This window comes from Rhinatrema bivittatum, chromosome 15 (genome assembly GCF_901001135.1).
Source record: "Rhinatrema bivittatum chromosome 15, aRhiBiv1.1, whole genome shotgun sequence".
In the NCBI taxonomy this organism is placed as follows: Eukaryota; Metazoa; Chordata; class Amphibia; order Gymnophiona; family Rhinatrematidae; genus Rhinatrema; species Rhinatrema bivittatum.
The window spans coordinates 11,276,384-11,298,115 of record NC_042629.1 but is presented as its reverse complement, the minus strand read 5'-3'; the positions used below and the strand labels follow the sequence as shown (position 1 = coordinate 11,298,115).

The following is a 21,732-nucleotide window of genomic DNA, read 5'->3' as shown; positions in this document are numbered from 1 at the left end:
CTTTTTTGCACAAACCAGCACAGTAATAATTTCCTCTGTTCTGTCCATTAGGAACATGGAGAGCTCAGCTATTCATCTACGAAGTCTAAGGCTCCTAGTGTTATCATCACGGGTCTCAAGCCGGCCACCAAGTACATTTTCCATATCCGCATCAGGACTGCCGCGGGATACAGAGGATACAGCCCTAAATTTGAGTTTGAGACTGGAGATGAAAGTAAGTCACTGAGGTGCAAATAGGGTTGCCAACTTTTCCATAGACCAGGACTGGACACCTTGAGGACCCGGGGGTGGGGGAATGGTTCCCCCTCATTTGCACTGGGAGCTGAGGGCTGGGCTGTGCACCACCTCCTCTCCCTATGCTGTCCAATCACAGCACGGGAAAGGAGGCAGGGATATAGCACCGCTCTCCTCCAACAGGCTCCAACCTGCCTTTCTCTTCCTCTAACTAGGAGGCTGTGGGAAAAAGGAGGAGCCACCTGCAAAACCGGACATTTCGTGTCCGGCCGTTACTTCTGACTGGACACTGTACAGAATGCCTGAAAATTTGCAACCCTAGGTGCAAATGAGCTTTGGATTGAATATTCCTGTCATCTTTACACGTGCTCTGCAAACATTACTTGCACTTTAAACACAGCAAAGATGTTGTGATAAAGCTTAAATAGGATTTCATTTGTGAAAAATAAAAGGTTGGCAGCCTACCTTATTTTAATGGACACATTGCTCTAACACTGCATCTGCTTCACAGTCTAATTCTAGACAAGGAAGTAAGATAATTCCACCGACATAAGAAGGATGGTAAGTGATGGGGGATAACCTTTTCTCCATGCAGCAGGTTCAAGCTGCGTTTTTCTAATATTTGTAGCAGGGAAATTTCTTGCTCTTGACATAGAGGTTTCTTTGTTTTTAAGAAAAGGCAAGAGCGTTCCATTGTAATTATCCAAGTTTAAATCCACCTATTTTTGCAGAGTTCATCCAAGTGTTTTGGTTATTGGGTAAATAAATTTAGATCTCATTTCAGAAATCAGAACTGCCGAATTCCTGCAGCCCTGCACCACTTACAATCTGGTGTCATTCCATTCCATTCCATTATACCCGAAGCTAAATCAGGTAGACTGATCAATTCTGCTTCATCTGATTCTTTATAGTTTAGTTCAGGCAGCATGTGTCTTAAAATGCTCAAATCAGGGGCTCCCTTCTGCTCAAACTGCTTTGTCAGTTTTCTTTCAGCAAATTCTATTTTCTGTGTATTTTCTGAAAACTTTCTCTGTACTAGGATAGTTAGGTCTGTAAGTTTCGGGACAGAGATTTTGAAAGAAGCCCACGTGCAGGTTCTCCTGCTGGTGCTGGATAAACTAATCATATTCTAAGTGGTAGCTGCAGTCCAACATACATCACTGTCTACATGTGGATCCACTGAGAGGCACTGAGAAGAGAAATAAGAGGGAGATAAGCTGTCTAGAATGAAAATAAAGTAAAATGCAGCTTGGACAGTTGTTGTTCTCATTTTAACAGACAGTTCTTGAGGTAGCAGGTCTTGGAAATAAAGCATACCAATTATGATGTATGCATAAGGCACCCCATCTCTGGAGCCATGCAGGGGCTTGATGAATAATAGTGCTGTAAGTATCCTACCTTGAGGTCAGACTATGAATAGAAGACCCAGGAAAGCTCAGGAGGCTTAGAAACACAACAGGAGGAGCAATGTTTTATTTTCCAGAATAAAGAGAGGCTCTCTGATGCTTGGATTGAAGGCCCAAGGCCCCCTGATATGTCCAGAGCTATAAGGATGGTGATGTTTAGTCTATTAAGCTGTTTTCATTGGTTACACAACATTTCAGAATGCTGAAATGAAATCAGATTTTGATGCATTTTTAAAAATCAGTTTACCTGAGCTCTGTTGGATTAAAGTACATTGTAAAATTACAGATAAAGCAACGTGGCACATCCCCATAGTTTGACCTGTTAGTACATAGTGTGGTCACTTGGCACCATTCAAAGGGTTATTCCTCAAGCGTAAAGCCAGTCCATGGTTTCTGAAAGTACATTCTTGTAACTGGAGATACAAATAAATAAATGTTTACTTTACAACACGTCCTCTTCAGACATTGAAGTTTTAGGTGCAAAGTATTGTAGTTGCTGAGTCAATCCACTTGACTGTGCAGATGAAGCTGCACATGAGTCCTTTTTATTGGACTAACTCAATACTGCGAGTGATGCTATAAAGGCAGCTAGTCACAGATGGATCGTGTCAGTCCAGTGAAAAAAGCCCACCTCACGCTTCCTTGTTGAACCCAATTTCTACAAGTAGTATGTGGATTGTGTAAGCTCCAGACATTGAACTCACTATGCTCTTGGCTTTAGTTGACACAGAAGAGAAGGCAGTTTGCCCCCAGAATCCTGGGTTCTGCATTTTCAGTTATTGCTTTTACAAACTCTCTGAAGAGCGTTTTGATGCCTTCTACATCTGCTGAGCTTTCTAGGAGCAAAGATGTGCAGCAGAGTACAACTACTGTTGAAGAATTAACGAGTCCCTAATTAAACAGTTACCTAAGTATACCATTAGCAATTTATTTTTTTTTATTTCCATTCTTCCTTCATGGGGTCCTCTTTAATACCATTCTGAGGGGCTGATGCAATACAGTGCCCTCAGCCGAGCACACTAACCCGCTCTGGGACGTGGGTTAAATAGGCGCTAATCCACCTCCTAATGCAATAGGGGGATTAGCACCTATTTAATGCACGTCCGAAGCAGAGTGAATGAGTTAGTGCTCATCACATGGAAATGCATGTGATGAGCACTAACTCATTCACTCCAAATGCAAAAAAATAAATGTGCGTCTCAGACGCACATTTATCACTCAGCTATTAACTCCTGCTCCAGGTGTTAATAGCTGAGCGCACTGAATAAAAGTACAGAAAAGCAGAAAAAACTGCTTTTCTGTACTTTTTAAAAGTAAACAATTTCTGCTGGCTGCTTTGAAGACCGATGCCGATATGCTCAGCGTCGGTTTTCATAACCGGCCTGCTGCAGTAATGAAAACCGATGCTGATAAACTCGGCATCGGTTTTCATAACCGGCTGACTGCGATGCCGAGTTTATCGGCGTCGGTGTTCATAAACGGCAGCCCGCCGGTAACCACACGGTCGCGTTAGCAAGGAGGCGCTAAGGTCGTGCTAGCGCCTCCTTGCTAGCACGACTCCCTAATTTGCGTATTGCATGGCGCCCCCTTGCGGGCACCATGCATGCGTTAAGAAAGCAGATGCTGAAAAGTCAGCACCCGCTTTCCGCGAATAATATTGCATCGGCCCCTGAGTCTTTGTAAATGTCTTGACAGCTAATTCCTGTTCAGGAGCAGCATTGTGTGTGGCTTGTAATTCACTGTATCCTGATCCCTGTTACCTGCCTCTTCTCCTATCTGTCTGACACTTGCCCATCTTCTTCTCTGCTGGGGTCTGCCAGCTGAGACTTTAGCAAATTCAAATCCTGAAGGCCTGTGGCTAAGAGGAAAGAAGTGGGACTGGTACTAATGTAACTTTTTCAAAACTGAGTTATATCACATGCAAAGAACAGAAATAACACTTTTAGCACTTGTAAGCCATCCTGTCACTTTATTTTCCATTCTCTGTTTTAAAGGGGGCTTGCTGCTCTGCTTCTAGCATGATCAGGAATCGATATGACAGCATCAGTGCTAATGCAGGTAATAAATGAGGGTTTCCATACTTCTGATCACTGCAGCCTTCATATTTTGGCAACCAGAAATATTAAACACAGATCCCTGGGAGTGATGAGATTTCTTCTAAACTTTTACATTGACATATCTCCGTAGGTACGGGGTAGTCAGTCAGGTGCTTCCTTGCCAGTCCCTGACAACATTACCTTCATCTCTGAAGCAATTTACCAAAGTGCTGTTTACTGGGCTATCAATTAAACAAAAGCTTTAAGGAATAAGATTTGCAATGCAGAGAGAATAATTATTGGTTGAGGCATCAGAATAGGAATATTACAACGCTAGAGATGAACTTTGGTCATCTGAGATATCGCATGGAAGAGGAAAGCCTAGGAAAGATTTACAGCTAATGGGATGCAGCACCCTGAAAGAGTTTCATTACACGGCCAACATTGTAAGCGTCACACGATGGCCATACCTAATGGTATTTGCAGGTTTTGTTCTCTTTTGTTTGTGTCTTGTACTCAGCGGCACACGATGGCCATACCTAATGGTATTTGCAGGTTTTGTTCTCTTTTGTTTGTGTCTTGTATTCAGCATCACACGATGGCCATACCTAATGGTATTTGCAGGTTTTCTTCTCTTTTGTTTGTGTCTTGTACTCAGCGGCACACGATGGCCATACCTAATGGTATTTGCAGGTTTTCTTCTCTTTTGTTTGTGTCTTGTACTCAGCGGCACACGATGGCTATACCTAATGGTATTTGCAGGTTTTGTTCTCTTTTGTTTGTGTCTTGTACTCAGCGTCACACGATGGCCATACCTAATGGTGTTTGCAGGTTTTGTTCTCTTTTGTTTGTGTCTTGTACTCAGTGTCACACGATGGCCATACCTAATGGTGTTTGCAGGTTTTCTTCTCTTTTGCTTGTGTCTTGTACTCAGCGTGACACGATGGCCATATCTAATGGTATTTGCAGGTTTTCTTCTCTTTTGTTTGTGTCTTGTACTCAGCGTGACACGATGGCCATACCTAATGGTATTTGCAGGTTTTCTTCTCTTTTGTTTGTGTCTTGTACTCAGCGGCACACGATGGCCATACCTAATGGTATTTGCAGGTTTTGTTCTCTTTTGCTTGTGTCTTGTACTCAGCGTCACACAATGGCCATACCTAATGGTATTTGCAGGTTTTCTTCTCTTTTGCTTGTGTCTTGTATTCAGCATCACACGATGGCCATACCTAATGGTATTTGCAGGTTTTCTTCTCTTTTGTTTGTGTCTTGTACTCAGCGGCACACGATGGCCATACCTAATGGTATTTGCAGGTTTTCTTCTCTTTTGTTTGTGTCTTGTACTCAGCGGCACACGATGGCTATACCTAATGGTATTTGCAGGTTTTGTTCTCTTTTGTTTGTGTCTTGTACTCAGCATCACACGATGGCCATACCTAATGGTGTTTGCAGGTTTTGTTCTCTTTTGTTTGTGTCTTGTACTCAGTGTCACACGATGGCCATACCTAATGGTGTTTGCAGGTTTTCTTCTCTTTTGCTTGTGTCTTGTACTCAGCGTGACACGATGGCCATACCTAATGGTATTTGCAGGTTTTCTTCTCTTTTGTTTGTGTCTTGTACTCAGCGTGACACGATGGCCATACCTAATGGTATTTGCAGGTTTTCTTCTCTTTTGTTTGTGTCTTGTACTCAGCGGCACACGATGGCTATACCTAATGGTATTTGCAGGTTTTGTTCTCTTTTGTTTGTGTCTTGTACTCAGCGGCACACGATGGCCATACCTAATGGTATTTGCAGGTTTTGTTCTCTTTTGCTTGTGTCTTGTACTCAGCGTAACACGATGGCCATACCTAATGGTATTTGCAGGTTTTCTTCTCTTTTGTTTGTGTCTTGTACTCAGCGAGACACGATGGTATTTGCAGGTTTTGTTCTCTTTTGCTTGTGTCTTGTACTCAGCGTCACACGATGGCCATACCTAATGGTATTTGCAGGTTTTCTTCTCTTTTGCTTGTGTCTTGTACTCAGCGTCACACGATGGCCATACCTAATGGTATTTGCAGGTTTTGTTCTCTTTTGCTTGTGTCTTGTATTCAGCGTCACACGATGGCCATACCTAATGGTATTTGCAGGTTTTGTTCTCTTTTGCTTGTGTCATGCATTTTTCAAGCACTTCTGTTGGTTTCCACCAAGACGTTAACGCCTCCCACAGAAATATCTTTTTTTATTATGCCGGGATGTCACATGGTACAGAAGCTTATGGAGACATGTCAGCGTAAAAGATTAGAGCAAATATTATCACTCCCAGGAATTTGTGTTTAATATTCCTGTTCCAAAATATGATGGTTGCAATGGTCACAAATATGGAAACCCTCATTTAGGAACTGGTTTAGCACTGATGCTATGAGTCCTATCAATTCCTGATCATGCTAGAAGCAGAGCAGCAAGCCCCCTTTAAAACAGAGAATGGATTTTTGTCTAAGAGGAAATAAAACAACAGGGGGGGCTTACAAGTGCTAAAAGTGCTAAATTAAGATTGTAGAAAAGAGGCAGGGTATGTCCCATTCCTGGATATGAAAATTTGGGGTTCTTGCCACTGCTTGTGTTTATGGTGGTGAAGGACCAGGAAACCAGAATGCTCAGTGCTTTCCGGACAGACAGAGACTAAACTAGCCTAGCTCCCTATTCAGTTTCTGATCATAGACATCCATATTGTAGCCATATCAGTAAGCAGATGCTTTCCTCACACGAAGGGATGGCGTGCCCCAAAAGTGACATGGTCTGGGCTTTGCCACAGACGCACAATGAGAAAAATCCTATTCAGCCCAGATTCATCAGCATTTTTGTTCACAAACCCTTACAGATTACTGTATCATCTGTGCCCGGCATGGACGTAGGGAGCAGTCTCCCACTCACCTAAAATCCCCAATATATATTGTTGAGAGCTGATGATGGTTGTTTAAAGCCTAATTGTGAAGAAACTGGACTATAACTGGAACTATGTGTCTGCTGATTTCTTTTCAGCTTCTGACCTGGCAGCTGAACAGGGGCAGATTCTGGTCATTGCCACTGCTGCCGTGGGTGGATTCACTCTTCTGGTCATCCTCACGCTGTTCTTCCTAATCACCGGCAGGTAATGAATACACTCTGCCCTGCTCCCATTCATTTACTGCGGGGTGACTCGAGCGTGCCTCTCAGTCCATGCTCGTTAATCCTCCTTACCAGATCACTCACCTTCACAGATATCACTAGCATAAACCTTATAATTAAAACCGCAAAGTCACCCTCACTAGTGATGAGCAAGCTGAGATATTTCATCTTCCTCTCCATCTCTTCCCATGCCACTTACATACTGATTCCTGCTCTTCCCCAATTTCTTTTCTGACTTTTTTTCCTTTCTCTTCTGTACCTTCAGGCCGATGCAGCACACGGCTCAACATGCAATTGGACGCGAATCCATAACCCCCAATACAAAACGGGGGTTAGCATGTCCAAAATGCACGTCCAGTCACCTGCGTAGATACTAGTGCTCATCACATATAAATGCATGTTGATGAGGCTATTATCTATTCCCCTCGATGCAAAAAAAAAAAAATTTCACCCAATGTGCACATTTTTACTCGCCAAAATTAACGCCTGCCCCAAAAAGTGTACAGAAAAGCAGAAACTACTGCTTCCTCCACTTAATATCGTGGTGATATTAAGTCAGAGGAACTAGAAAATTTGACGTTCCCCCACCAAAAATAAAACCGGGTGCCGGCAGTTAGTTTAGGAAAAGGGATGCTCAATTAATGAGCGTCTGTTTTCCTAACCCACTGCCAGCCACCTCTCCTGGGTGCCCGCTGCCGAAGAGGCGCTGGAGGTGCACAATTTCCCCTAGCACCTCCTTTTTACCACAACAGCCCATTTGCATTGTGGATCAGCGCATGTTAAGGGAGTGTTCAATCATGAGCACCTGTTTAACAAACACCAATATTGCATCGGCCTGCTTAAGTTTTATTAAGACAAGTAAAAAGAACACAACCAAACTTTTCTATTGATGCATGTCACTGGTCGGGCGCATCCATTAGTATGGTAGAAAATTTAAAAATTAGTAATCTGCAACTATTTTATAGTCCGTGACCAACAAAAGGCAACTCTTGACACACGAGAGAATAGGGGAGCAAATAGGCATGAAGAGGGAAGAGATGTCTGTATGCCAATTTATTTATTTATTTATTTATTTGTTGAGTTTTATATACCATTATTCGGTTGAGCCATCATGACGGTTTACAAAAGTATACATTTTTCTTATCAGTGCCAGAAGTCTAAGAAATAAGATGGGAGAGTGAGAGTGTATAGCAGCAAATTATGAGATTGACATAATTGGCATCACAGAGACTTGGTGGAAGGAGGATAACCAATGGGACAGTGCTATATCAGGGTACAAATTATATCGCAATGATAGGGAGGATCAACTTGGTGGGGGTATGGCACTTTATGTCCGGGAGGGTATAGAGTCCAACAGGATAAAGATCATACAAGAGACTAAATGCTCAGTAGAATCTATTTGGGTAGAAATCCCATGTGTGTTGGGTAAGAGTATAGTGATAGGAGTATTCTACCGTCCACCTGGACAAAATGGTCAGACAGATGATGAAATGCTAAGAGAAATCAGGGAAGCTAACCAATTTGGCAGTGCAATAATAATGGGAGATTTCAATTACCCCAATATTGACTGGGAAAATGTAACATCAGGACTTGCTAGAGACATAAAGTTCCTGGATGTAATAAATGACTGCTTCATGGAGCAATTGGTTCAGGAACCAACAAGAGAGGGAACTATTTTAGATTTAATTCTTAGTGGAACACAGGACTTGGTGAGAGAGATAATGGTGGTGGGGCCACTTGGCAACAGTGATCATAACATGATCAAATTTAAATAGTAACTGGAAGGGGGTCAATAAGTAAATCTACAGCTCAAACACTAAACTTTCAAAAGGGAAACTTTGATAAAATGAGGAAAATAGAAAAAAACTGAAAGGTGCAGCTGCAAAGGTTAAAAGTGTTCAACAGGCATGGATATTGTTTAAAAATACAATCCTACAGGCGCAGTCCATATGTATTCCACGCATTAAGAAAGGTGGAAGGAAGGCAAAACGATTACCGTTATGGTTAAAAGGTGAGGTGAAAGAGGCTATTTTAGCCAAAAAAACATCCTTTAAAAATTGGAAGAAGGATCCATCTGAAGAAAATAGGATAAAACATAAGCATTGTCAAGTTAAGTGTAAAACATTGATAAGAAAGGCGAAGAGAGAATTTGAATTGAAGTTGGCAATAGAGGCAAAAACTCATAATAAAATCTTTTAAAAATATATCTGAAGCAAGAAACCTGTGAGGGAGTCGGTTGGACTGTTAGATGACCGAGGGGTTAAAGGGGCTCTTAGGAAAGATAAGGCTATTTGCAGGACGACTAAATTAATTCTTTGCTTCCGTGTTTACTAATGAGGATGTTGGGGAGATACCAGTTCTGGAGATGGTTTTCAGGGGTGATAAGTCAGATGAATTGAACGAAACCACTGTGCACCTGGAAGATGTAGTAGGCCAGATTGAAAAACTAAAGAGTAGCAAATCACCTGGACCGGATGGTATGCATCCTAGGGTACTGAAGGAACTAAAAAATGAAATTTCTGATCTATTAGTTAAAATTTGTAACCTATCATTAAAATCATCCATTGTACCTGAAGACTGGAGGGTGGCCAATGTAACCCCAATATTTAAAAAAGGCTCCAGGGGCGATCCGGATAACTATAGACCAGTGAGCCTGACTTCAGTGCAGGGAAAAATAGTGGAAACTATTTTCAAGATCAAAATCATAGAGCATATAGAAAGACATGGTTTAATGGGACACAGTCAACATGGATTTCCCCAAGGGAAGTCTTGCCTAACAAATCTGCTTCATTTTTTTGAAGGGGTTAATAAACATGTGGATAAAAGTGAATTGGAAGATGTAGTTTATTTGGATTTTCAGAAGGCATTTGACAAAGTCCCTCATGAGAGGCTTCTACAAAAACTAAAAAGTCATGGGATAGGAGGCGATGTCCTTTCGTGGATTACAAACTGGTTAAAAGACAGGAAACAGGGAGTAAGATTAAATGGTCAATTTTCTCAGTGGAAAAGGGTAAACAGTGGAGTGCCTCAGGGATCTGTACTTGGACCGGTGCTTTTCAATATATATATAAATGATCTGGAAAGGAATGCGATGAGTGAGGTTATCAAATTTGCGGATGATACAAAATTATTCAGAGTAGTTAAATCATAAGCGGATTGTGATACATTACAGGAGGACCTTGCAAGACTGGAAGATTGGGCATCCAAATGGCAGATGAAATTTAATGTGGACAAGTGCAAGGTGTTGCATATAGGGAAAAATAACCCTTGCTGTAGTTACACGATGTTAGGTTCCATATTAGGAGCTACCACCCAGAAAAAAGATCTAGGCATCTAGTGGATAATACTTTAAAATCGTCGGCTCAGTGTGCTGCAGCAGTCAAAAAAGCAAACAAAATGTTAGGAATTATTAGGAAGGGAATGTTAATAAAACGGAAAATGTCATAATGCCTCTATATCACTCCATGGTGAGACCGCACCTGGAATACTGTGTACAATTCTGGTCGCCGCATCTCAAAAAGATATAGTTACGATGGAGAAGGTACAGAGAAGGGCAACCAAAATGATAAAGGGGATGGAACAGCTCCCCTAAGAGGAAAGGCTGAATAGTTTAGGAAAGTTCAGCTTGGAGAAGAGACAGCTGAGGGGGGATATGATAGAGGTCTTTAAGATCATGAGAGGTCTTGAACGAGTAGATGTGAATCGGTTATTTACACTTTCGGATAATAGAAGGACTAGGGGGCATTCCATAAAGTTAGCAAGTAGCACATTTAAGACTAATCGGAGAAAATTCTTTTTCATTCAATGCACAATAAAGCTCTGGAATTTGTTGCCAGAGGATGTGGTTAGTGCAGTTAGTGTAGCTGGGTTCAAAAAAGGTTTTGATAAGTTCTTGGAGGAGAAGTCCATTAACGGCTATTAATCAAATTTACTTAGGGAATAGCCACTGCTATTAATTGCATCAGTGGCATGGGATCTTCTTGGTGTTTGGGTAATTGCCAGTTTCTTGTGGCCTGGTTTGGCCTCTGTTGGAAACAGGATGCTGGGCTTGATGGAACGTTGGTCTGACCCAGCATGGCATTTTCTTATGTTCTTATGTTCTTATTTTGGGGGGAATAGAACATGGACCCTAGAAATCCAACACAGCACTGACGAAAGGCAAGAAGTCACTAATGAAGCAAGCATATGAGGCTTTCTCTGTGCTGCTGTGCCAGAGGCAAAGGGACAGAATCTTTAAGCACTTTAATGAAAGAACTGGGAGCTGGATGACAATGCATCGAATAATTCAAAGCTCCCTGGAAGCCCCAGACTGAAGGATTCTTTCTCAGTGTAGAATATAAATAGAAGGCTAACTCTGTGCCATGTACCTTTCTCAGTGTTTCCTCCAAGGCAACAAGCCAGAGCTTAGAAAATCACAAAACATCACACTGCACTTTTGTTAAAAGTTTCAGCTCTCCTACGCTGACAGAACCAGAGAGCGATGAATTCTCTCTCAGCCTTCCAATTAGGCAAATGAGTGCTTGAAATAATTAACAGGGCATCTGTTCGTGAGACATTGTCATTTCACTAGTGCTCGGTAGACATCTGTGGCCAATCCCAGGTCAGCCTCCAGCCAGTCTGATTTTGGCCTAGTCTAAGTAGTCTGCGGCCCCCTCCCAGCTCTCCACCAGGGCAGCTGCCCAGCCCCTAGTTATGCAAAGTTTTAGATTTTTCTTCTCTGGGAAAAGCAGCAGAGATGAGAATTTTGAAAAATTAGCTTCAGATTTTTGAGAAATCCAAAGCAAATCCCTAATTCAGTGCAATCTGCTTCACATTTACAAAACAAATTTGAAAACTTTGCTTCATAAAGGTTCCTAAAGCTCTGGAACTTTTTCTAAATTCATCAGATTCCTGGACAAACTTGATCTGGAGACTTCAGGCACTGCTTAAAGGAAGGACCAGAGCTCGGCCATTGAAAAGCCAGTGAAGGAGGCAGCATGCCTGTTGCTTTCTGTCTGCAGGAAAGAGCAGGGGGAATTGTTTATCTCCATCATGCTCACTGATATTTTTTTCTATAAAGTCGGTACATAAAGGGAATTTATACTGAGGAGGGCAATTTTCAACCAGTAGTTAAGAAGGTAAGCATATAACACTGGTCTACATCAATTTTGCTGACTACAAGATAACCTGTGATCCTTATGTATTTTAGTGTGCTGAATCCAAAAATCACATCCGTTTCCTCCAGTCACGTCCGATTTTTTCTGCAAAACGCTGTCTACTTATAAACATAGCAATAACGTAACATTATTATTTAGATGTGCTGAATACGCAAAAAGATAATTAGTGCGCAGAAAGATATGCTGAATATGCAATCGTTATAACCAATAGGAAGACTGCTTATTAAACAGTTTAAAACTGCTGATGTCGGCATTTTATGGCTTTATAAGCAGTGTGAAAACCGACAGCAGCATTCAGTCATTCAAGAGGCTTAGAAGTCGCAGCAAATCTTGGAGCTATGAGTGAAGAACAAGGAGAACGCCTCCACCAAGACATCAAGACCATGGAACATAGATATCAAGGCAGACGGAACACAAATAGGGATGTGAATCGTTTTAGGACGATTAAAATTATCGTCCGATAATTTTAATATCGTCTTAAACCGTTATGGAACACAATACAATAGAGATTCTAACGATTTATCGTTATAAATCGTTAGAATCGTGAGCCGGCACACTAAAACCCCCTAAAAACCCCCCCCCCGACCCTTTAAATTAAATCCCCCACCCTCCCGAACCCCCCCCCCAAATGACTTAAATAACCTGCGGGTCCAGTGGCGGTCCGGAACGGCAGCGGTCCGGAACGGGCTCCTGCTACTGAATCTTGTTGTCTTCAGCCGGCGCCATTTTCCAAAATGGCGCCGAAAAATGGCGGCGGCCATAGACGAACACGATTGGACGGCAGGAGGTCCTTCCGGACCCCCGCTGGACTTTTGGCAAGTCTTGTGGGGGTCAGGAGGCCCCCCCAAGCTGGCCAAAAGTTCCTGGAGGTCCAGCGGGGGTCAGGGAGCGATTTCCCGCCGCGAATCATTTTCGTATGGAAAATGGCGCCGGCAGGAGATCGACTGCAGGAGGTCGTTCAGCGAGGCGCCGGAACCCTCGCTGAACGACCTCCTGCAGTCGATCTCCTGCCGGCGCCATTTTCCGTACGAAAACGATTCGCGGCGGGAAATCGCTCCCTGACCCCCGCTGGACCTCCAGGAACTTTTGGCCAGCTTGGGGGGGGCCTCCTGACCCCCACAAGACTTGCCAAAAGTCCAGCGGGGGTCCGGAAGGACCTCCTGCCGTCCAATCGTGTTCGTCTATGGCCGCCGCCATTTTTCGGCGCCATTTTGGAAAATGGCGCCGGCTGAAGACAACAAGATTCAGTAGCAGGAGCCCGTTCCGGACCGCTGCCGTTCCGGACCGCCACTGGACCCGCAGGTTATTTAAGTCATTTGGGGGGGTTCGGGAGGGTGGGGGATTTAATTTAAAGGGTCGGGGGTGGGTTTTAGGGGGTTTTAATGTGCCGGTTTTGCGATTTTACGTTTTTTTTCGATTTTCACGATTTTTCACGATATTTTACCCCCCCAAACGGCAACAATATGATTCCCTCCCCCTCCCAGCCGAAATCGATCGTTAAGACGATCGAGGACACGATTCACATCTCTAAACACAAACATGATAGCAGACTACTGCTGGTGTTTGCAGCGTGACAACCCTGATCATAACTATTCCAGAGCATCCAAAAAGAGAAAATTTCTCCCTAACAATTAAAATGTACACAACTATTGCTCTCTTGGTTAGAGAGAGAGCAATAGTTGTGTTATATTCTTGGTTAGCCTTCTATTTATATTCTTGGTTAGACGATAGACTCATTTTTTGCATGAAACAAATATAGTACGTGCTATTATTATTATTTTTTTTTTTATATACCAACATTTGATCTCAATCAGGATATCACATTGGTTTACATTCAGGTACTGTAGGTATTTCTCTATCCCCAGAGGGCTTACATCTAAATTTTTGTACCTGAGGCAATTGAGGGTAAAGTGACTTGCCCAAGGGTCACAAGGAGCAACAACAGGACTTGAACGCTGGTCTCCTGGTTCATAGTCCACTGCTCTAATCACTAGACTATTCCTCCTCCCTATTGCTCCTCAGAACTTCTTATTACCCTTGATATTCAACTTTATAATCTTTAATCAACATTTCTCATTTGTGAAAAAATTTGACGTATTGCATATTTTTGACTTAATATTGGAATCAGCACTTTTCATTTGGGTAAAATCAACAAAAATAATTAGGTCAGCAGAAAACATTTTTCAAATGTAATCAATTACAAAACAATTATTTAGCAAAAACTTTAAAATCATTTTTATTCAATTAGTCATATCAGATTTTAGTACAAATTAGCTTTCACATATCTTTACATGTCTATTTAAATTTAAATAAATTCTTAACATATATGAAAAAGTTCCTTACAAACGCCTTATCATTCAAAAATAAAATATAATAAAAAATATAAAACATAAAAAGGGCAATTTTCCCAAAGGACTGGGACGTTACCTTCCTCAAATGGAGGTGAAAGTAGGCAGGACTGCCATAGTGTGCACACTTTTAGCGGCGTTTAAAGAAAGCATTCATGCAGGTCTGTATAAGTCGTGGAGAAAAACAGCTCATCGCTGGGGATTTCCCAAAAGCACAACGCGCTATTTGCTCTCGCTCGGCCACCTGCACAGGCAGCAGGCACAATGTAACATGGAGGCTTTTAATGCGTGCACTTGCTCACGGTGAAGAGGGAGCAAGGTGAGGTTGTTTCTCTTTGAGAACTGGTCAGTGTATACTGGATAAAATATAATCCATACATGCTTTGCTCACAAGGTGGGCTGCTGAAAATTGCTTCCTGTATAAACTATTTCCCTCCCCGTACCCAGTCACTGCAGTGCTATTTCATGCTGCACAATGTTGTAAAAGGAACAGAGTGTGCGGGTGTGAATGTGTAAAAGAGAAATGTGGAGTTTATGACCAGACACAATGGGGCTGATGCAATAAATATGCACAGAAAGCGGGCGCTGAAGAGTTAGTGCCCGCTTTCTTAATGCGCCCCAGGTGCCCCCCAAGGGGGGCGCCATGCAAGATTTTAAATTAGGGGTCGCTTTAGTAAGGAGGCGCTAGGGTTGCTTGCGTGCCCCTAGCGCCTCCTTGCTAACGAGAACCCGATCGGCCGTCGGCGGTTCGCCGGTTAGAAAATCCGATTCCGAGTTTATCAGCATTGGTTTTCCTAAACGCCACATAGTCGCACAGCCAGAGGGTTCAGGAAATGGGACGCTATGTCATTCGAGAATCTGTTTCCTATTTTATTTTATTTATTTATTTATTTATTGAGTTTTATATACCGTCATTTCGGTTCTCCATCATAATGGTTTACAACTTTCAATACAAATAAAAACACTTGAAATTGAATATAGTACAATATAATAAAATCAGATAAAACTTACAGTTAAGTACATAACATATAATAACATTAAAATTTGAGTAAGGAGCCATATTAAAAGTTATAGAAGCTACAAATAGCAGGGTGGTAGGGTCGAAAAGTTTAGGAAAGAGAGGGAGATTTATTTATTTATTTATAACTTTTATATACCGAAGTTCAAATAACAGAGTTACTTATCACTTACGGTTTACATTACAACCATAAACAGACAATAACAAAAATTGTCTTACAATGAACAAGGAGGAGATAAACTTGGATAAAACTTAAGCAAGGGGAAAACCATGTGTCAAACTAGAATGAACTGGACTTTTAGGGTAGCAAGCCAACTGGGATGGGAGGTTGACTGGAGGAGGGGGTGAAGGGAAGATGGTTACTACAAGCTTTATTGAAGATCAAATGCATAATATAGGAAGCCTAGGCGGTGAAAAATATACTTAGGAAAAACGTTTGGGATGAGATGGTCCGCGGGAGGCTGTAGCGGGGACGAGTTGTTATGGGGAAAGCTTGGTAGTGAAGGTGTTATTGTAGGTCTTGATTAACAACCAGGTTTTTACTCTTTCTTAAAAGTTTTCAGGCTCTGCTGTAGTCTTAGATCGGTTGGGAGTGTTATTCCAGAGTTGAGGGCTAGCGAGAGAAATTGCACATTCCCTGACTGAAATGAGTTGAGCGGAGTGAACAGAGGGAATTGTCAAAAGGCCTTTGTTGACTGAGCACAGATTTCGCTGCGGTATGTGGAGTCTGATGGTAGCGCATAGCCAATCAGTTTGTTCCCCGTGTATTAACTTGTATAGAATGGTCAGGATTTTGTAATCTATTTCGAAATTTTATTGGGAGCCAGTGCAAAGATATTAGAATGAGAGTTATATGTCCGTATTTTGTTGTTCCTGTTACAATTCTGGCAGCTGTGTTTTGTAAGATTTGAAGGGGCCGGATACTAGAAAGCGGCAGACCGAATAATAGAGAGTTGCAATAATCCAGATTGGAGAAGATGAGCAATTGTAACACTGTTCTAAAATCTTCTGGGGTTAGAATGGTTTTTTAAGCGTCTCAGTGTTAGGAGTTTGTGGTATCTTTCCCTTATTTTGGTTGTGATATGATTTTTGAAAGACAATTCACTATCTATAATGACTCCTAGATTACGAGCATGTGTGGACCCGGGAAATTGCCTGCCTTGTGATTCTCTGGTTTAAGCGGTGGATGAGGTGATGTGCTGGTTTTCTTTCAAGCAATATTATTTCTGTCTTTTAGATGTTTATTATGAGTTTCATGTGGGTTAAGTTGTTTAATTATAGAAAGATGCATGGCTGTTTTATTATAAGTTTCATCGAGTGAGTTTTGTAATTGGTATTAGAATTTGAATATCATCTGCATAGAGAAAATGTGTTAGTCCCAAGTCCTGCCAGTAAATGACACTCGGGAGTAGATGATGTTAAAGAGGGTTGCGGATAGAGCGGAGCCTTGAGGAACACCAGTTTTCAGATGGATTTTTTAGAAAGGGCTTTGTTGATTTTACCTGGTAGTTCCTATTTGATAATAAGATGAGAACCAGTGGAGTGTTGTGTCAGTTAGCCCTATTTCTGTCATACGTTGAGAGGATTGAGTGGTTTACCTAGATCTAAAAGGATTAGTAGATAGCTTTGACCATTGTCAAAACCTCTGAGCACGGTGTCGTTAAGAGAGGAGGAGTAGTGTTGTCAGTAGAGAGGTGTTTCCTGAAAACCAAACTGTGCAGGATATAAAATGTCTTTTCTAAGTGATCGGTGAGTTACAAGTGGACCACCTTCTCCATGATTTTGGCAATGAATGGTAAGTTGGATATGGGACGATAGTTTAACAGATTGTCTGGGTCAAGATTTTTTTTTTTTATGATGGATTTCATTACTGCTGATTTTAGTCTATCAGGGTAGATTCCTTCTGCAAGGGATAAGTAAATAATATCAGTTATGGTCTTGGTTATAGTGGTTTCTATGGCTTTAAACGTTGGCATGGGAATGCTGTCCAGGGGTGATTGGCTGGAGTCATTTTTTAAGGATTGCCTGAATTTCAAGTGAAGAAGCGGGGTCAAGGTTAGACCAGCTTGGAATGTCTTTTTTTCCATCTTGAGATTTTGAACACAATGTGGCAGTGGAAAGGCTGCGTTTCCCCCCCACACCCTACCCTTTATTGCATACTCACACAATTCTTTCCAATAATAGTTTAATGGTGGATAATAATGGCCGCAGCCCATCAATATAAATAACCATCAATAAATAATAGCAAGAACATTAACATAACTAAATCACATTAACATAACTAAATCACCCTAAATCCCAGTTGATGTAATCCCTGTTCTAGGTAATGGTATTACAGAATAGTTATATCATTGTAAACCGATGTGATATGTATTCTTACATGAATGTTGGTATAAAAAAGTTCTAAATAAATAAAATAAATAAACTATTAAAACAGCATAACAATTAATAATTACTTTAATGTGACAAGCGAACACCCCCCGCTTCTAAGTGCCAAGCATGAAAATCTGCTGAGGCCGCGCACACCCCCAGCCGTAGAAGCCAGGGCTGTCACTGACACCGGGTCACCAGCGTCGTTGCTGGTGACCCGACCGTGGAAGTCGGGTCGTTTGGTCTAAGCGCCTCAGCCTTCCCCTCTTCCTCCCTCTTGGCCGTTGAAGCGTCGAGGGATTTGCGCCGGATCTGTTAGGCCGCTTGCCTAGTCCGATCCGCCTGGTCGATCCTCCTAAATGCAGGGGGGGGGTGTTGCTTCCGCCAGTCACCCCACAACGCCAAGGGCTGCAATGAGACAAAACGCTCTGGTCCTCAGCTCTAGCTCCCCTACTAACGGGAGGGTGGGAGGGGATGAAGCCGCGCCTACGAATGCCTGGGCGAAAAGGGAAGTCCGTCTGCGCTGACTTCCCCTCTACCAGGCATCTCCCTGCCCCCCGAGCCCTCCCTAAGCCCGCCCACCTTGCCTTCCCCGTCCCATTGTGCCCTCCTCCCTTACGGAGTCGTGGGATCTTTATCTGGAAGATTATTCCTACACCCGACTGCCAGTGTTTTTGGGTTTTTTTTATATTTTTACCTTTATTTAATTTTGTTTAAGAAGGAGGCTGTACAGAAAAGCAGTTTTTTCTGCTTTTCTGTACTGGTTTAAGGAGTGCTCAGCAATTAATGCCTGCTCCAGGCAGGCGTTAATTTCTGATCGCTAAATGTGTGTCCTAGATGAACATTTTTTTGTTTGCATCTGGAGTGAATGCTTATAGCCTCAATCACATGTATTGCATGTGATTAGCGCTATTAGACTCACTTGGCAGGGGAGGTGCGTTGAGTAGGTGCTCACCCCTTTATTCATTAGAGGATTCATTAGTGCCTATTCAACCCGCATCCAACTGCGGGTTATACAGTGTGCTCAGCGAGCGCACTGTATTGCATCGGCCCCTGTGATTACCATCCTCCTTCAAGCGTAGAAACAGTATGTGTGCCAAGGGTGGAAGGGGAAATGGACAGATAGGATGCGCCTTGAGTTTATCTGCCATCATGTTATAAGCCATATATAAGAGACTGAAGGAGGCTAGTGATGTCCTCTGTAGAAGAAAAAGAAATAGGGATATGTGATAGAAACCTTAAAGTATTTAGCAAGATTCAGTAAAGTGGAATCTTCCACAGAATGAAAAGGTTAAGGAAAGAGGTCATTGTATGAAGCTGAGAAAGGAATGTGAAAGGAGCTTGTCACGAGAGGATGGTGACACCTGGAACAGACATCCAATGGAGCTGATAGCAGCCAAACATTGACAGATTTCAAGCATGCATAGGTCAGACACAGAGGGATCTTAGTGGCAGAGGCAGGAAACAAATCACAGATCTGCAACACATAAAACCTTAAAGGTGAATTTTCAAAACATTGCATGCATATAATTAGCAAATATGTGCATAAGTAGTCACCAGTATTTGGTATTTTATAAATGTCCACAATATGGGCCAGATCTTAAAAATACGCGCAGGTGTAGATTTGTTCGCGCAACCCAGCGCGAACAAATCTATGCCCGATTTTATAACATGCGCGCGCTGCCGTGCACATGTTATAAAATCCGGGCTCGGCACGCGCAAGGGGGTGCACACATGTGCACCTTGCGCGTGCCGAGCCCGTGCCGAGCCCTCCAAGGCCGCTCTGAAATCGGTACGGCCTTGGAGGGAACTTTTTTTCTGGCCCCCCCCCCCCCACCTTCCCCCTATCTAACTCACCCCCATCCCTAACTAAATCCCCCCCTACCTTTACTCCAAAAGTTACGCCTGCCTGAGGCAGGCGTAACTTGTGCGCGCCGGTGGGCTGCCGGCGAGCCATGCCCCGGCACAGGCCGCTGTGCCGGAGCACTCGACCCCGCCCCCGACCGACGCCACACGCCCCCGGCCATGCCCCCGGACCGTCCCCGGACAGCCGCCACGCCCCCAGCCATGCCCCGAAACCGCCCCTTTTTGCGAGCCCCGGGACATACGCGTGTCCCGGGGCTTGCGCGCACTGCCGAGCCTATGCAAAATAGGCTCGGCGCGCGCAGGGGCAGATTTTCTCGGGTTATGCGCGTAGCCTTTGAAAATCTGCCCCTATGCTTGCATATGAACTTTTGCGGCACATATATGCATGTAAAAACAGGAGTGGTCTAGAAGCGTTCCTGTGCGGGGTCAACACTTACGAGCATAAGTTGCTATTTTAAAAGACACACACGTGCAACGTCCACCATGCTGATGTATTTACACTTGCTCATTTTCTGCTGGAAGTGGTAATAAACATGTTTATTGTATAGTACTGTCTGGCTAACTGGGGGGACATTCAGGAGGGTGCTGATGACCTGGGGGATTAGGCAAACTGGTGGGCTAATTAGTTAAATTGTACGTCTGTTTTAAAATACACCAATTCACGCGTGTCAATCCCGTCTCAAGTGAGTAAGTCATACATTTTTGCACATAAAAAGTGCATATATTTTTCAAATAGTTTGGTAAAGTACATGCATTCAATGCATTCCATGTATTTGCATGCTGTGGGGTAAACATACGCATATTTTATAATATATGCATGTGTGATATTTGCATGTCATAAAATTCTATGACAAAACTACACACGTATATGACACTGGGTACAGTTGTTTGAAAGTTATCCTCTTAGTCTCCTCCGCTGACTAAAGCCAAGAATCTGGGAAAAAGCTTGGATTTTCTTGAGTACAATTACTCTTATTTATTTTGCACTCATGATGGATCACATCATGTTCCTTACCCTCAACAAGAACCAGCGAGGTTGTGTGACTCATTCAAGATCCCGCAGAGAATAGCTCTGCCCCTGACACCCCCACTGCCAGCCGTGCTCCCTTAAATGTACCCACACACACAGGGCAATGAAGTTTTGTTAATGTGCCTGTGTAACTGCTGGGTAACTTGCATTTCTCCCCACTGGAAAAGATTGGCAGAGGCAGTGAAACTACAAAACTCTGGCTTCCCCAGTCGGCTCCCCAGCAATCAACGAGAAACAGCCGCCACTTTTAAGGAAGTAATGAGACTGCAACCTCACAAGAAAGACATCAACAAGATCTTCCAAAAGAGATGATTGTGTTTGAGTCATCTCAAGGATTCCCTGAAATATAATTTGAATGCTACTCTAAAGAAACGCTATAATGGAAAAAATTAGTATTGTGGTGAAAGTAGCTGAATGTAGCTGATTTCTTTCTTGCTTTCATTGCCTCTGTTTGCCAGGATTAAGCACACGAGAGGCGCCTTTAGCCTTCTCACAGCATCCTGAATGGAGCCATTTGAATGGCACAAGATATGAATTCATTTCTAAAGCATTGCTCAAGTGCAGGGATAAGGAAATATCACTGGAAATCATTCTCTGGAAACAGAGTAGGGAAATTTTGAATAAATACTCAATTTACTAAAGGATTTGAGGCAGATTTCACCTTGAAGGATTGAATGGCTGCACTACAGATGTGTTCTGCCTCACTCTTTAGGATTAACAATTTGCTGAAGAGTGGAATGAGCAGCTGGTGATGAGTCCTATTCATCACGGAGCGGGAGGGGAGAGAAGCACCTGCCTGCGCACCCCAGCGCATGATAAGCCACTGAGAGGAGAGAGGGCATATTTCCAGGGCAATTCAGATGGTAGAATGAACGCTGCAACAACAGAGGGAATGGCTGGGTAACCTCAATGGGATTTAGGGCTAATCCTACAGATAATTCTTTAATGAATGCTTGAAGCCGTGGGAGGTCCACGGATATTGCACAAGGAATGCCCGGGTGTTACTGGTCATTCTTTTGCAAGAGTCTGTATGGAAGTATGAACTGATGAGTCTTTGATATGCAACTCTGCTTTTTTAAGGTGCCAGTGGTACATTAAGGCCAAAATGAACTCTGAAGAGA

General features: G+C 42.8%; 1 protein-coding gene across 1 annotated transcript in view; it reads left to right on the top strand.

Annotated features, from left to right (window-relative positions):
- The window catches only part of EPHA6 (EPH receptor A6), a 546,377-nt gene that overhangs the window by 330,553 nt on the left and 194,092 nt on the right, over window positions 1-21,732 (top strand). Inside the window, exons 7-8 of the mRNA XM_029577739.1 lie at window positions 9,181-9,191; window positions 19,006-19,018. Of these exons, the coding sequence (XP_029433599.1) occupies window positions 9,181-9,191; window positions 19,006-19,018 (24 nt within the window). The remainder of the gene's footprint in view (window positions 1-9,180; window positions 9,192-19,005; window positions 19,019-21,732) is intronic.